This window comes from Curcuma longa, chromosome 9 (assembly GCF_044706935.1).
Source record: "Curcuma longa cultivar G26 ecotype Majalengka, Jawa Barat chromosome 9, ITB_CL_G26_1.1, whole genome shotgun sequence".
Lineage (NCBI taxonomy): Eukaryota > Viridiplantae > Streptophyta > Magnoliopsida > Zingiberales > Zingiberaceae > Curcuma > Curcuma longa.
In genome coordinates, this window is record NC_133869.1 from 5556290 (window position 1) to 5574390 (window position 18101).

The 18101-nt window shown below is 35.3% G+C and overlaps 1 protein-coding gene and 1 pseudogene across 1 annotated transcript; one reads left to right on the forward strand and one right to left on the reverse strand.

Annotated features, from left to right (window-relative positions):
• Positions 1 to 215: 215 nt before the first annotated feature.
• LOC141834642 (uncharacterized) lies at positions 216 to 13687 on the reverse strand (annotated as a pseudogene).
• Positions 13688 to 14483: 796 nt separating this feature from the next.
• LOC141834442 (GDP-L-galactose phosphorylase 1-like) lies at positions 14484 to 15680 on the forward strand. The gene has a single exon (XM_074721781.1). The coding sequence runs from the start codon at positions 14484 to 14486 to the stop codon at positions 15678 to 15680; it is 1197 nt and encodes a 398-aa protein (XP_074577882.1).
• The last annotated feature ends 2421 nt before the right edge of the window (positions 15681 to 18101 follow it).

Genomic DNA, 18101 nt, shown 5'->3' on the forward strand with positions numbered 1-18101 from the left:
GTGAAGGAGATCCTTTCCCTTTTTTTAAAATCAAAACACAAGCATAAAAATGGTATTATCAGTAGCAATTGTAGATCCTTCTCCAAAGACATCAGGCATTTCACATTTGATGCTAATACTCAAGCCAACCAAAGACATGGGACATGATCAAAACAAGCAAAACTTTTCGAATCAACTCCAGAACATACAGCAACTTTGCTGCAGAGATCCCAGTTACTGTAAACAAATAGCTTGTACTAGGCAAAATTGATTTGATCAATATTGGTTCAAGGAAACACAATTTAGACAGTTCCTCAGACATTAAACATTGCTAAATCTGTAGCGTCCAGAAAAAGGTTGAATTTGCATCATAATTAGAAACTGCCACAAGGGTAGACATAGTTTGTTCTGCCAACCCGGGCGGGCATCAAGGATGAATGCGCCCACATAGCTGACTCTGGTGCCAGACCATAATAACCACAGCTCATATGCCTTTAATAGACATAGTTAACACACTACTATACAGCTTAAATATGGTTTAGTTCTATTAAATGTGAAGTCGTAGCTCATCAGGACCATGGGATTTGGACAAACCTGACTAAAAATGAGCAGGCAAGTCCAACATCCACATTTGCAGGGCACTAATCTTTAGACGAATTCACTGGTGAATTGGCCACACTTAGGGGGACATTGTGTTGCCTGAACAAACCATGTCCACATCACCACTTCCTCCGGTTGGTTTCCTTCCACCATCACCTGGCGCAAAGAAATACAGGTATTGATATAAGGAACACAGTGTTAGAATCGTTAATGAAGTGGGGGGAAAACAGTTAAGCCGTTACAGACTTGTAGCCTTCACAAGTTACTATATTAGAATCAATTGATGATCGGTTTTGACCATGCACTGCGACCAGTTAAGTATCTCTAATGAGAAAACAGAAGCAAAATATTCACTTATGCATAAAACATTGTAAATTTACTGAAGTAAACAAACTTTAGTATCCTTCACATATTGGAAAACATGTGATAATTGACAGTCAGCAGCAAATGAGTGATGCAATAAGGAACAAAATAGTTAATACAATGAATGTTCATGAACAGCTAAAGGATTGTTTGAGATCTCATATTGTCACCCAAGTGACATGGGTACAATAAGGAGCATTCAACTCTGAATGGTTTGCATATATAATGCCTGTATATCCTGTTCATATAGGATGGTACACATCTCAATGCCTCTAGAATATGAGATGGTGGTACATGCAGCACTTGGTGCAGTGCAATGTTTTAAAAATCCAGTTGTTGAGTCATTTATAGAATGGTTATTTTAGCTTTTTCTCCTTTTATTATTATTTTTCACGTCAGAAGTTATTGGAACTTGCATGAATCCCCAGCCAAAAAGACAAAATTGTTAAATAGTTGATTTTGCATACTAGTAAAATGTTAACAGTTAACACCAGAATAAATTTTATCAAAACAGAGTTGAACAACATTAACTAGGACATCTTTCTAATGTCTTTCAAAATAATCTTGGTACCACCACAAGTACACAAGCTAACTACAAAAGTTTAGCATGCATAAGGAATAAACAAATTCTGACATTCTGTGAAGCAACAATGCAGAAATAGTAATCCAGTTACAATCTTTCATGAAATAAATTTATCTAAATCATTGTCAACATTAAGTCATGTTTGCCCCAACTATTTGTATTTGTTACATGGATGTTACCCCTCCCTTACGCTCAATGTCTCACTAGAAACATTCAAATCAACTAAATCATTTCTTATTACATTAACTGACGTAATCTAAATCCATTTTTATCCAAATGACATGATTATGTAGGTGATCTTTTATGCGAGCACCAAAACCACATGGGAAAAGGTATATCAGTAAACACCAATTCAGCAAGTACACAACGCATGAATGCTAATCAATTTGAACATCCTAAAAGATCAATGCCATTTTGTTCAAGAATCTGTGGAATAAAAATAACCAATTCTGTATGCAAATAAAAGCATAAATTGCGTGCATAAAGACAAAAGAAATTGACAAAGAACCAAATTTAAAGAAAAACAATTTTACAAGGGACGAAATGAATAACTCTATTCTCCATAGCTTATTGTACTAACCATCCAACTAATTGGCCACTCTTCAAAAAAGAAACAAGCCATCTAAAAATAATGTTTATACTATTGTACTAACCATCCAACTAGTTGGACACTCTTCAAAAAAGAAACAAGCCATCTAAAAATAATGTTTATACTATTGTACATAATTAATTAGATCAATTTCAATTTTCCTGTAGTTTTTAATTTTATGCACTTGCAGCACACATATGCTTTCTTACATTTCCTTTTCAAAATGATAATTATCAGTTGAAAACTCTAGACAAGGTGCAAATTCATAGAATAATATAAGAAAAAACTGACCAAGTATCTGCACTTAACAAAGTCAAGGAATAGGATCTTGAGAACATAATTTACTCAAGAAAATGCAATTCTGTACCATGAGATTGGAGCAACCCTTTGACAGCATCAAAGTTCTTGTATGTATATCCGACAAAACTCAAATCTTGAGGATTTAGCATTTTCTGCACCAAATTATGTTCACACGATAAGTTGGTACATTCGAAACAAAAACAATGTCAATCTAAATTTTTGTCATGGTCAAGTGTTTTATCCTAATATTCTTGGAGGATTTAGCAACTGAAGCAAAAACATCTTAGTTAGCTAGTATTCAAAAGGAACCTTCAATAGCATGCTCAAAACTAGTCTAGTGTGCAGAACCCAAACGTGATCTAGAAATAGAATAGTGCACCAAGCTTTAGTTATTCTTGGTTACTTTGGTGTAGAAGTGTTTCTGATTTTTACTATTTTTGTTGTAGCTGCTCTAAGTTTCTAAAAATCTGCAGTTGTTCAGACTCACATGGATTTATGATGAATCATGAATTTTCTGTGGTCAAGTAGGAAACAAAATGGATGGAGTAGGTTGTTAAATATAGAAATATTGACACAGGTATGCCTACTCAGGTCCATTCACCTTATAAGAAGTTATCTCAAATGGGCAAAAATGCCTTACAACTTGTAGTGCTTCCCTTGCTAGAAGAGAAAATATAGGATAAAACCAACCATGCTTTGAGTTAAAAGAATTAAACGATAAAGAAATAACACAAAAAGTTAAATGTATCATCAACAATAACATTATGAGCATGGATAGGTTAGGAGATAAAATGTTTATAATAAATATTATCAACTAGCAACTAGAGTAAACTTACCTTCCATAGATGATAAAATGGAAGAAATTAGATCAAGATGGTATATGCATGTACAAAGACAACCAACATACTTGAAAGTTAGAGAAGTAGCAATTAGAGTTAAATGTGCACAGGATAAACTTAATTCTGGGCCTAGTATTACTAGCCGTAAAACTTTATGTAGAGTTCACTTAGTGTAGGAAAATATTGGTGTTGGAGGACAAAAAGTTAATTGATAGTGACAAATCTACAACCTTTTTCCACTCAACTTCTTAATCTTTAGTATGGAAATTCCTGACTATAGAATATACCTTTTTACAAAAACAGTGTGTATCAGCAAATTTCTCATCTTAACAACTGTTGAATAAAGAATACCAGAACGTTGCCTACCTTTCTTAAAGGCCCAGATCCCGTTCTTGATGGAGAGGGGTCCAACTGGATCACAGGCAAAATCAAAGAAAAGGAAGTTAATATAAAAAGAAATAAAAAAAATATATGGTGATATAATACATTGCCCATCTGAAAGCAGTAAAATCATATTTATTTAGGATTCGATAGAAAACCAGTTAGTATGGACCAGTATTTCTGAGCACAGAAGCCAACTGATGCAGTCAAATGCAGGTTAGAATATATAAAAACACTCACAGAAAGAAAATTGTAGTATCTAAATACATATATAAAAATTAGGTTGATGTTTTGCAAGATTGTATTACCAAACATACGGAGAGAGAACATAACCACTTTTACAAGCAAAACAAATATAATAAAGGACAGGAAGGAAGACCTACTTCATCGAACTTCAAGAAGTTCTGAGTATCTAATTCACCATTAACTTCAGGCTTAAATGCTGCATCCATTTCATAAAGTTTATCCCAAACAACATCTTTGAACCAAGGATGAGCCTGGAAAGCAGTTACAACAAAACTCTAAAAAAACAAGATAACTTTTCCTAAATTTTATCATCAGAATTTAACCTTTATTTGATCTGCCCCTCCACTGCCAAGTCTGTGCTCAACATCACATAACAATCTACAAATAAGATCTTTTGCCTCTGGAGACAACCTTGAATCTTCAGGAAATTTGAGTTGATTTCGCCAATGCACAATCTAATAGTACAATTAAAAAAAAAATCAGAATTTGGACAGTGGGAGATGATTAAAATAACCAAGATCATTAAACATCTAAAAGCTCCGATCTAGAAGCCAATATCTAAAAGTTTCAATCTAGAAGACACTATTTTGAAGTTCCAATCTAGAAGACAACACAGGAGATCCTGTGCCCCTGTGAAAGCAGAATATAACACCAGAAAAAATTCACAAGATAGTCATAGCACCAGTTCAGTCTAGTATAAGTTGCAACATAGAGATACAATGCAGGAAAATATTTATGCATCAACCACTGCTAGTTTAGTTGCCCAGATTTAGGATTGCTTTATTCCAAAGGCACCAATGTAATCTACTCCAATCAATTTTTTTACTTGCACTTCTATCTTGAGAAGCAAACCCAAGGATTTTATAACCAAAATTTGAGTGCATACTATTACATAAGCACAATGTTTATGCCATTTTTTTTTAACTAGCTTTCGCAGGAGTCTCAGTAACTTCAATCAAAGATCAAGTGCTAAGTTATCAGATTTTTATTTTTGATTACCAAATGGCAACTAGGGGAACAAGATGGAAATTATAACCATATTATAGCTACAGAGAACCTGTAAGGCCTTAAGGTCAGCTGGGCCATGAGCAAATTATATGACAATTTAGGAACATAGCTTCATGTTAACAAACCAATCTTAGTCATGTTTCAATCATTCTAGCAGCTTATAATCATGCTGAGATATTTTTTTTTGAAGAAAAATAACTGTGGGGAGCCATGAGTTTAGAAGATTTAACCTTTCGGCAAGTAGTTATTGGATCATCAGAATAGAATGGTGGATAACCGACAAGCATTTCATACATTATTGCACCCAACGACCACCTGCATATTTCTCCAACAAGTAAATACAACTGAATATACTTGTTGCCATGAAATAAAGTACACATCCATGTAACGTTTTATTGCAAATACGCAAGAGTATGTATGCATGTGTTAGAATTTGTGTTAAGAATTATTATTAATATGCTGAATAGGTATATGGTGCTAAATTGGATATAATAGTTTATCTTTAATAAGAGAAAATGTGCCTACTTAGTCAAACCATCAAACCTAAGTCAATTTTGTGTGATGCTATTATTCAATTTTGTGTGATGCAAATAATCAGGAAGTAAATATTGTAAACATAAAATAAAATCAATTATATTATACAAGGAAATCATGAGAACGAGTAGGTAGAACTAAATGGTTCTGCAAATAAAAGTTTTCAAATGATATAGAGATATTTAGGTTTCCATAATTTAGAAGGTTCAAGTAATAATATAAAGTTGTTCTGCAGAATCACTAACAAGCAGAGGAAAAGATAGGGAGGTGAGAGCAATATTTTTAAAACAGTGAACCAAAGCCCATCTTAGTCCTGTTTGATATATAAACCACGGCTTGAATTGGTAACAAAGGGGAAAATCAGCTTTAAAACCGGGAATTGGTAGAACCAGGTATTTCAAATAGATTTATCTCAAACAAACATATGCAAAATCTAATTGAATTTTACATAGTAACAGATATACAATTGTATATATGCGATTTTTTATATTGTATAAAATATAAATATATGTTTGAATATGCTTTATTGGATTTAAGTTTTTTATATTTTAAAGTGATTTATTTTAATTTTGATATTTTTATTAACTTATATAAAATATCTGATACTCATAAAAGTATAAATTATATTTATGCAATCATTCCCAATTTGACTGATTCATTGAACCATCAAACAAATAACCTTGTCAGTTTGATCTATCTAGTTCTGATGACATTGAGAGGGGGAAGAAAAGGAAGGAGGGAGGGGGGAGGAGGAGCATAACATGAACAGTTTCTCACATCAGAGCCCTTATATAAGCATTAGTGGAGCTAAAAAACTAAAACTACCCACCAAATACACTACAGTTAATACATCAAATACATAAAAAATATTTTGATAATTAATTAAACTCCTGTCACCCTCACTAGATAAGCTCAACTCCAGCTAACTGAATCATATATGCAAAGCCATCTGATTGACAAAACTTCCGTTTGCAATCCCAATTGCCAGTTCTCACATTCAGTATGATGTCTTGTATAGGGTTGAAAACTGGAAACAAGATCATAGTATGCTGGGATCCATAGAACAATATATTAGTATTAGTTAACAGAGATTGATCACTGTGATGATGAATTCTTGTGTTGGTGCTTTGAGCCAATGTCATATATGTAAGTAGCTGCAGATGGATTGGGACAGAGGAATGAAGGCCAATGGCCAACTATGTGAGAAAAATAGGAAAATATGAAGGATAATGCCAGGAAGAACAGGGAGGACTGTGAAGAAGAGAGAGGTAGGGAAGAAGAGAGGATAATGTGAGTTAGGAGGAGAGGAACAAGAAGAGGAACCTAGAAGAAGAAAGAAAAAGGGACAAAAAGAGGAAGAGAGAGAGATGAGATTGGGCTTTCATTTCATTTGATGAAGAATCAACACTAATCTCATTTTGATAATCATAAAGAAAAATTAACAATATTCAGTAGTAGTCTAGCACTGCATCAATTTGCTTTTGTACTGAATGTTAGATGAATGATTACAACAAGAACTAGAAAGCATGTGTATAGGATGGTTCAGACATCAGCAATTACTTACCAATCACACTCCATGCCATATCCTTTTTTCAATAATACTTCAGGAGCAATATAGTCTGGTGTTCCGACTGTAGAAAATGCCTAAAAACAGAGATAGGCCATATCATAGACTTGAGCTAAGAAAAGCAATATTAAGGCAGTAAATTTTAATAATAATAAAAAAACTACTCCGCAGATTAATTGTGGATAAGATATTTTAGTAAATATACCAGCTTCCTTCTGTTCATTTGCCAATGTTGTAGCTGTTCTTGAGGGCTTTTCCATATATTATCATTATTTTTATCTGAAAACCCATCTATATCCATTGATTCCCGAATATTTTCATCAGGCATGGGTTCATCTTCCTGCAATGTTGAAAGCTTTGAACAATCAATTGGCTTACACAAGCCAAAGTCTGACAGCTTCATGTGACCATTTTTGTCCAACAGAAGGTTGTCAGGCTTTATGTCCCTAAACACAAATATGTAGATCTTGAATTGGTATTTAAGAATATAATTCGATGCAACAAGAATTTTACTTCTAATATGTAAGGTACAAACCTGTGAATATAATTGTGTTTATGAATGGATTCAATTGCCAACACGCTCTGAGCAATATAAAACCTAGCAACAGTTTCAGTTAGGGTATCTTCTCTAATAAGTAGGGTCATCATGTCCCCTCCAGGAAGATATTCCATGATTAGGTAAAGGTATTCATCATCTTGAAATGAATAGTATAGTTTTACAATGTAATGGCTAGCAACTTCAGCAAGCAAGTTTCTTTCAGCTCTTACATGTTCCACCTAAAAGAGAGTATGGAAAGCTATAAGCGCAACAAAAAGAGAAAAACTATCAAAAAGGATGGAAGAAATAAAGTACAAAATAAATAAATTCAGTAACCATTACATACAACTTCAATTATTATTTAGATACAAGGCAAGAACTGCATGGCAGAAAAATTGATCTCACACCAATGGTGGAGCAAAACATAAAGAATCACAAAGGAAAAAAGGCTAACTAAATAGATCAATATAGAACATGGATAGATAAAAATGATAGGATATAATAAGCAAAATGATAGGATATAATAAGCAAAATTTAGATTACCATCAGCTGTTTACTGTTGTTTTATAAAATATGAAACAGGAGGTATTTAAAAGTATATGGTAACAGCGCATAATCCATGCATTCCAACATATGGCTATATTGCTACATGTTGCATGATCCAGTCACCTGTAAACATATATAGTTAAATTAATGGTATTTAATGTCAATCAATGCTTCCACTTCTTCCTGTCTCACCACTTCCTCATCAAAATTAAATGAAGCATTTTTGTTATTTTCCTTATCTCCTTGCCTACTTGATTCAATAGGTAATCATGACCTATTTTCTATATTATTGTCTTTACAAACAATGATTCTCATATCCTTATTTGTGATCCAAATTCTACTCATACATTTTTAATTATTTTCATCATGTTTTCTATTTTGCAATTTCCTACAAATTTCTGTTAGTGTACTTCCCTTTAATGAACTTACCAAATCTTCTTTCCTGTTCATTTTATGTTCAAAGGATCTGACACAAGAAGACAGCCATCGATTCACAAGATTTTTTATGAGAATAGACTCATGATCCTCGCCAAATCGTTGGGGCAAACAAAACTAGATGATGAGCATAGAGCTCAATGGGGAGATGAAATCTAGGTAGCCAACTCCAAATAGTTTGGACAAACAATAGTAGATGATAATGTATTTTAATGCTTATCACACCAAGCAAATTAGTGATCCTCTTCACTTATTTTGTTTCCCTCCATAATAAGCCTAAATAAATTAAAAAGTCAATAAACTAAAATTTTATAGCCACAAGTTACATAAATATAAAGTATCTCGACTAATAATTATACAGTGCTAATACCAAAATAAATATCAGTATCATACATCCAATGAGAGTAGCATCTAATGAGATCAACCATATAATTTTTAAGGCTTATGTTAAATAATTATTCCGGAACATTTATGCATTAGAATTAATTTCTAGGTGTGTTCATAAATATATTTAGAGTTGAACTGGTACTGACATAAAGAAATGATATATCTCAGTTTCTTTGACTCCAATGTCATTCCACTTTGTTGTTGGTGTTGGTGTTGGTTGGTGTTTCGATTGATGTTTTGGTTAGTGCTTTCCTCTCCCTCTTTTAATAGTGTTTCATCTTCTCCCTGTGATCAGCAATCTGAATGAGCCATGGGAAGAGATTCTTCCTATCTTTATTGATTCTAGAATATACAACCAAGACAAACCTTGTATTGGTCGATACCACTAAAACTGTGTAGAGTGACAGAATGAAGTCTACTTGTACCAACATGGCATCCATACAAAATTTGAAACCATGGTTACCAACTCAAATGAAAAGGGCTAGGATTGCATTATGCTTTGACAAAGACCTTTAACAGATCATTTCCTCCACTCTAGTTTGACCTAGAGTTATCTATTGCTCCTCGCAGAAGTAAAAGATTTCCTCTTCACAACCCTCGTACTCAAGTTATTCTTTTATGATCATTCATCATCTATGGAAAGGAACAATGGATGCCTTTATTTATCATGGAACATAAGAGCTAGTTGAGATAGTTCACCATTCGGTGGTGAGGGGCCTGGTCACAGATGGTATTGCTTATCTGCTAGATGGTTTTAGATTAATGATAGAAAGAACGATCAAGTGGTGATACGACTGTAGGTTGCAAATTGATACTGCCTAATATCTGCTAGATGGTTCTAGCTTACAAAGCACAATCTGAAGGAAAATATTTCTGTTGGTGGCAAATTTTATAATGCTAAATATCTGCTAGATGGTTCTCGCTTAGCAATACAAAGCACGACCGAAGCAAAATATTTACCTAGACATTTGGTGTGGATGGCTCGATTAAATGTGCATGTGTACCTTTTTCTTTTGTTTTTAATGAGAGGGAAAATGCTCCAAATGAAATATTGAAAATGTATATGGAGCAAGAGGTATATATGGAGCACCTTAAGCGAATGTTGCTGAGAAGGAAATGAAAGTTTATAGCAAAAGACAATTTACAATGCGATCTGAAGTGAACTCCTAAACCATCATTTAAGTACTCTTAATTAGTTGCACAGATTGGATCGTGCTTTCCAAAATTAACCAATGCATATCCAGATCGAATTTAATTGACATTGGCATAGGTTAATCTGATTTTCAAAACTGACCATGGAAGTAACCTTTCTAAGGTGATGCCAAATTACCCTAGCTGGTGGAAATTGAATGGAATCAAGCAGTCCTCAAGCTTGCAATTCTCCCTCAATCTGAAACCTCATGACACCTCCACTTACAGCAGATATCGGGCAGCAACAGTGGCTATTGAGCTTTGTTAGCAAACAACAAGAATCTTCAACCTCTCTCTAGTTCCCATGAAACTGTCTCCGCCTCCCTCATAGTAACAATAGTTAGCAAACATATAAGCAACTTATTTTCCTGTTTTTTCTTGTATCAATTTGCCACTATCGTATCTCAAGTAGATAGTCTATTGTTGATTCATTGTTTGTTGCAATATCTGTGCCATTATGTTTATTGTAGTTGTAGTGTGTTATCTTAATTTGGTATATTATGATTGTCATCTTTGATATCTTTTTCGTATATAATATTCTACATCTTTTAATCTGTATACTGTTGGAATTACAATCAAAATCCCACATTGGAAATACATGGAGAAGATCATAGATTTATAAGATGAAAGATATCTCCATTAGGATGAGGCTTTTTGGATAAAGTCCAAAAACAAAACCATGACGACTTAAGTCCAAAGTAGACAATATGAAGATATGTGGTTTCCATCAATCCTAACACATACCGTGCATATGCATCGTGTAGATGTTTCAAGAATTTTATTAAAATTCCACAAAATCAGGGACAAACAACCTCATGCCTTCAAAAATGAAATACACAAAATATTTTGTTAAGTTAGGCATGTACTGGCATTTGCATGTCTTACCTGGCCCCTGCTAACCATTTCCGATTTCTTCAATTTCTTCATGGCATAAATATTGCAAGATGACTTCTCCCGGCAAAGCCTGACCTGTACAATCCATCATCACCCAAGTGTAGCGGTATATATTACATGCTAATGGGATTTTGCCGTTGTGATATTTGAATGAGTAAAGGATTTCAATCCAATTTGTATACACATCATATAATTTTCTGGTTCACAGGAATTCAGGGTCTTAGATGGTGGAAAAAAACAAAATTCAGAGAATGAAAAATGTGAACAATATTGAATTTATATGATACTCTCCCACTAAATTACAATATAATAGAATCATACTTCCATCAAACCAACTAATACATGATGTGATAGCAATTGAATATTGTGTTCAGAGAATTTCAGAAAATGAAGGTCAGTTGTTGTTTTAGGCAAATCTAATTGAGTAATCTGGAAAGGTATGTTCATGAAGCCTATCTAAAGCATTTAAAGGGTCTTTTTGTAATTTGTACTAATACATGGCCAGATGCAGAACCTTCCATTGAATTTTCAGCCAACAAGTATATTATCAGTACCATAAATCTACAAAAAGAAGAGAAATGCAAGAAGATCAGTTTTTTTTTTTTTTTTTTGCATTTATAACCATATTAACTAACATAATAGGAAGAACTAAAACATTATTTTAACTGCAGTCCTAAGGCTGTAAATTTGCATATTTTGGAATTATTTGTCCTTCTACGACAAAGATCATGCAATTTCAGACCTCCCCAAAAGCACCTCTTCCAATTATCGTCAACAGCTCAAAATCATCGACACAGATCTTGTGCCTTTTAAGTCTCATATATTCTGTCTCCTTTCTCTCAAGCTCCTTCAATAAATTGTGTTGTTCCTCCTTGGAAACTTGTGAAGAAGCCAATTTTCTCTCCAAGAACCAACGCCTGCATTAGAACATATTGTCATCAAGCATGAACTTATGAGATTCACCACAATTTCAAAAGTAGATAAAAAAAATAAGAATATTTATATGTTGGCTATCATGTACATCTCTAGATAAAACATTTTCCAAACAAGAAAAAACAAAGTTTCCAATGTTAGTTAAATTCCTAATGCTATGCTATGTCATTGAAACTTTAATTCCACAAAATCAATAAAAAAATGGAAAACCTTTCAGTTGAGGACTTTCCTTAGAAGTTGAGGCAACCAGAATGTGAGCAAGGTGGCAAGTATATTTTCATATGATCCACAAAAGGTTGTATAATCATGGAAGATTAACAAAAATATAGAAAAAGTACATCCTTGGTGATTAATAACTTGTTTAGTCAATAATAAATCACAAGTGTCATCTTGGCCATTCCTTGGTTCACTTCAAGAACCACCCATCCCAATACATTCTATACTCAATCTTAGACCCTGAAGTGTAGTAGAATTTTAACAAGTTTGAATTCCATAAGTAAATAAAAGAAATAAATTCAACCATAAATCAAAAGCCAAAAAATACAAATGAGGATGTTCAGTAGCAATATTGACTTCAGCTATTGAGCGAGAAACATGATTAAAAATTTAGATGACTTGGAATCATGGTAGCAGCATAGCAAAGTTATGGTTGTCATTCTTCACATGAGTCAATTAATTCGTAATTCTCCTTTCAGAGCTGAAACAATTTAGAACTTGTCATATACCATCCTTACAACAATAAACCCTTCAAACTGAATCCTTCTTTGTTACAAATTAAGTACAGAAGCAAGCATATGCATCTGCATTAAAAGTGGCTCCCTTAGAAAGAATCATAAGATAACCTGTGAATGTATCATTCTGAAAAGTCATTCATAGCAACTTTAATTTAAAATTGGCATTTTCCATAAGGATAAATGAAGACAAGTCAAGGGGATTTACACACTAAAAGCAACAAGACTGGGATTACAAAGTATCAGCAGGAGCTGATGAGTTTAACTTCCAAATTAGTCCATCAATTTCAAAGCTGAAGCATTCATGAAAGAAACAATTTATATCACCGTATCAGCAGCACAGAATAGTCATGCATGAGGTCGCACACTCTTTCACATCACGTACTCATTATTTTCCAATGCAGCTCAAATAACAACCATATCGTACTAAAATCCAGCCAATCTACGAATTAGAAATCTTAAAAAAACAATTTTGAAAATACTAGCTCTCCGCGTTGAAACATAAACCAACTCCGATTATGGCATTCAGAATTCTAAATGGGGATGGACAAGCTTCGAGGTTTTCAATCGCAGCCAACATACTAAGTTATTATTCTCATGATCTGAACAGAGAACTAATCCCGTGTTAGAAAACGCGGTTCAGGGACTGAGGATTTGTGTCTTTTTATCACCGAATCAAAACTGAGAAAAGGGAAACAAAGCGACAGCAATTAATGATATAAGAAAAATAAGAGCAGACAAAGTAGGATCAAATCTAGAGCGACTAAGATGGCCAAGCAAGCCGAGATCAAGGAGAGAAAAAAACCCCAAGGGGTCAATCGAGCAAATGGAGTGCATGGGATGACCTTTCTTTCCTCTCCTGGATGTTCTTCATCTGATTCTTGTAGTGATTCTCAATGAACTTCTTTGCGGCGGCCACCCGCTCCATCGTCAAGCTCGACCCCACCGTCTCCTCCATCTCCTCCTCCCCTTCCTCCGCCACCGCCGCCAGCTCCCCCACCGCCGACTCCCGTCCCCTCCCTCCCCTCGCCCTCCATCTCCATCTCTCTTCCCCCTCTTCGAGCTCTCTCTCCTGATCTCGCCCTTCTCCTTGTTTACAAATAAATTACGAACTTCTAGAAAATAACATAATGCTCCCGTAGTACAATGAGCAGGACCCTTTGACCGTCGGATTATAAATTTCACAATCCTAAAGCAATTAGGAGCCGCAGCTCGTCTATCCGACGGCCAATACAATTCCATGCACTTTAAATAAGGTGCGGACGAGCGTACACTCTTGTGATACATTTCTTTTTTCTATTTTATTTTGGGTACCACATTTAATAACAGTTCCATTATTTGCTACTATCATTTTCTGTTTTTTGGATATTTATAGTATGTTTTTTCTTAATTATAAAAGATTAATCATCTCGCATGGAAACAAAAAAAATAAATTTATTTTTAATTACTACAAGTAATATACCCTTTTTTAACATTATTTTATCCACAATATTAAATTGTTTTTTATTTACTACAAAAAGCAACAAATTCAAATAATTTTCTATTATATATTTTTTTAAAATTAATAATATAATAATATAAAGCTTTTTATTATTTGAAAGAGTTAGTTTAATTTTTTATTATTTTTTGGAAATTTTAGTTTAGTTTTATTAGTAAAATCTGTTAATTGTGTTATTAAAAGGGAAGTTCGCAGCGCCGCCCTACACGGTGGTCGGCGGCAGTCCATCCGATCTCCTCTTCCTCGCCGGAGGCTGCCGCTCGCTTCTCTGTTGCTTCCTTCCCCTCCCGTTTTCTTCCTTGCGTCACATCTCTGATTGGAAAAACATCGAGAGAAAAAAAATGCTCGCGATCAAGAGAGTCCCCACCGTGGTCGTCTCCGACGACCAGAACGATTCCAGCGCGCGCCGCGGCTGCGGCCGGAACTGCCTCGGCAAGTGCTGCATGCCCGTGTCTGAGCTCCCTCTGTACGCCTTCAAAACCGACGCGAGCCCTGTAGTTTCTCCTGGCGCGGATGAATTACCATCGGATTTCTTTCTGAACACCCTTTTGCTGGGACAGTGGGAGGATCGCATGAGCCGGGGGCTGTTCCGCTACGACGTGGCCGCCTGCGAGACTAAGGTGATCCCCGGAAAGCACGGCTTCGTGGCGTTGCTAAACGAGGGCCGCCACCTGAAGAAAAGGCCCACCGAGTTCCGGGTCGACCGTGTCCTCCAGCCCTTCGACCCTGCGAAATTCAACTTCACCAAGGTCGGCCAGGAGGAGGTGCTGTTCCGCTTCGAGGCCGGGGAGGATCACAAATCGCAGTTCCTGGAGCGCGCCGTCGCAGGCGAAACAGAGAGCCCCAGCGTCGTGGCGATCAACGTGAGCCCCATCGAATACGGCCATGTTTTGCTGGTTCCCCGTGTGCTCGACTGCTTGCCTCAGAGGATCGATCCTGAAAGCCTCTCGCTTGCTCTTCACATGGCCGCCGAAGCAGGAAGTGCCTACTTCAGGCTCGCCTACAACAGTCTGGGTGCCTTTGCCACCATTAACCATCTGCACTTCCAGGCTTACTTCCTATCCGCGCCATTGCCGGTCGAGAAAGCGGCCGCCCGAAAGATTCCAATCGAGAATGGCTCGCTCCAGAGCAGAGTGAAGTTGTCGAGATTGGTCGACTACCCTGTGAGGGGCCTCGTTTACGAAGGAAGAAGCACCTTGAAGGAACTATCTGATACAGTCGCCCGTTCTTGCATCTGGCTTCAAGAGAACAACATGCCATTCAACGTTCTCATCTCTGACTCTGGCCGGAGGGTCTTCCTCTTCCCACAGTGCTACGCCGAGAAACAGGCCCTAGGAGAAGTCAGCCAGGAGCTATTGGATACTCAGGTAAATCCTGCTGCGTGGGAGATAAGTGGACACATGATCTTAAAGCGGAAGAAAGATTTTGAACAGGCGTCGGAGGACTACGCTCGGAGACTCTTGTCTGAGGCCTCCCTTTCCGAAGCAAGGTTCGAAGAAGTCGTCAAAGCATGCATGCATGAGGCCCATAGACCATAGGTCCGTTTCATTATATTATCAAGATCATATAATGAAACGGTCAAATTACCAAAAAAAAATAATTTTTATAATTGAATTATGGTGAAGGCTAAAACAAATATAATAGTGTAAAATTTATTATTATTTTCAAATTGTTAGTTTATCATATTCACTATTCCATTCCATGAAGTATAATAAGTTTGATCGTATTATTATTATTATTATTTAATTTAAAGGCGTATTATTATTATTATTATTATTTATACAATGGAAAACGTTTAGGGGTGTTTGGTTTGTTCATTTTCTTTTTTTCTTTTTTTATTTTTTAAAAATTATTGTTTATTTTATGTTTTTCAATCTCATTTTTTAGAAAATGATAAAATATCATTTTTTACATAAAGAATGAAAACTGTGGAAAATGAAAAAATGCGGCTACAGTAACTCCCCTAATACTAATCGCTCTTTTTTTCTCCTCCGACACCAACTCCTTTCCTCCTTCTCCATCGCGAGTGATTAAGATACCGCTCTTCTGCCGCATGCTCCTCCTCCTCTCCTCTTCCTCCTCCGCCGTGACATCTGCCACCAATCCTGCCCTCAAGGAGCTCTTCCGTGTGATCCCAACCGACGAGGATCAGTCCTCCCTTGCGTGCGATTAAGGTACCGCTCTTAGTATGACATACCAAACGCATATCAGAAAATAGTATATCATACCAAACACATTTTCTGTTTTCTAAAAACTAAATCAAAAAAAAATAAAAAAATAGAAATAAAAAATGAAAATAAAAAATAGAAAAAAAAAAATTCAAACCAAACGCCCCCTAATGTTTTAGTTTTCAATAATGTGTTTATACATAGTACAATTGATTAGACGGCCCAATGGCCTTTATATTATAATTGGGCTGGACGTGAAATCACACAATTAGGCCCAATATTATTGGGCTGTAGAATAATGTACCCATATCCTTAAGTGCTTGAAGTACATGCACTATTAAAATGTTTGAAACTAAGGAACATGCCATTTTGTTTAATACGAACTAAATAACAATCAACATAAATTTAATTAGCAAACTTAAAACTTGCATGCCATATGCTTTACATTGTAATTCTTAATTATCACAAACTATTGAAAAAATATATCATGAAAATTCATCTAATAGTTATTTATCCATGTGATAAATGTTGAATCTATGCTATTGACTAGTTAACCAAATCTAACTTTACAATCAAACAAAATCCAGTAGGATCCATGCATGTGAATAACGCATATATGCAACACCTTGAACTATATATCTCAGTCAAAAAAAAACACAATTAACTTTCCTGACCAGTGAGCAAAATCTACATGAACAACAAAATCTAACATCAATGATTGGTACTCGTAGCATACATATCCATAGAGCCAAAAACAAATCCATCAAAATCTTAGAGAATCTAACTGAGATTTAAGTACACTGACTCAAATAATTGATAATTATAGTTAGTATCTACACATAGTCTAGTTTTAACTTTGTTTAATCTAACTAGCAACCATGCAAAAGTTTAACCTAATAAATATTACCACACACACATTCATATGCTAACTGTAACGAAGCACTAGCTACCAAGCTTTAGGCAACTTTTAGGTTTCGATGACAAAGTTGTGTTTACTGTACTGCCTTGCTTCTGAGCAAAAGGTGTTGAATGTATGATGACATGATGCCATTAGTTGTAGTATATATAATAAAAAGATCACATGGGTTCTAATTCACTCCATTAAAGAAGACCAAAGAGTTAATTAAGCTAATTAATTAAGCCACCACCAAGGGCATGCATATATGTTTACCTATGTGCATGGAGTTTAATTACTGAGGGGGGAGAAGAGAGTAGTTTCGATATTATTTATATATATTCTTATTCACCTTGGCTTCTCTTTTCTTTTCTTTGTCCTCTTCTGTCTACCAGCAGCAGGTAAACAAACCCCAAGGGTACATGATCATATCTCGAGGAGATTTGGTCCTAACAAGTTAGACAAAGAGGTTACAGAATAGGAAAACACAAGTCACATCGTGAGAGCAATAGATTAGACGTAAACCAGCAAAGGAAATGGATAGATCACCTCATGTTTTCTGTAGCTGTAACATGCATGCAAGCAAGAAAGATTTTTTTTTCCTTAAGGACTGTTGCAAGGGATAAGAGACTTTTTTGTTTGTTTGTTTGTTTGTTTTTATTATTTTGCCTTAGCATGGATTTTTTTTTTCTAACTTGGTGACCTACTTCATGTCAAGACACCACCACCACCTTGTTCATATGGTACACATGAAGTGACTAAGAGATATATATATATATATATATTACTTACGTATAGAAGAAATTAAACTAGAAGTTAATATTTCAGATAGAAAATTTCAAAGTCTACAATGATATTGCTTACTGTTATTCTAGATCACATGAAATCTCCAACTT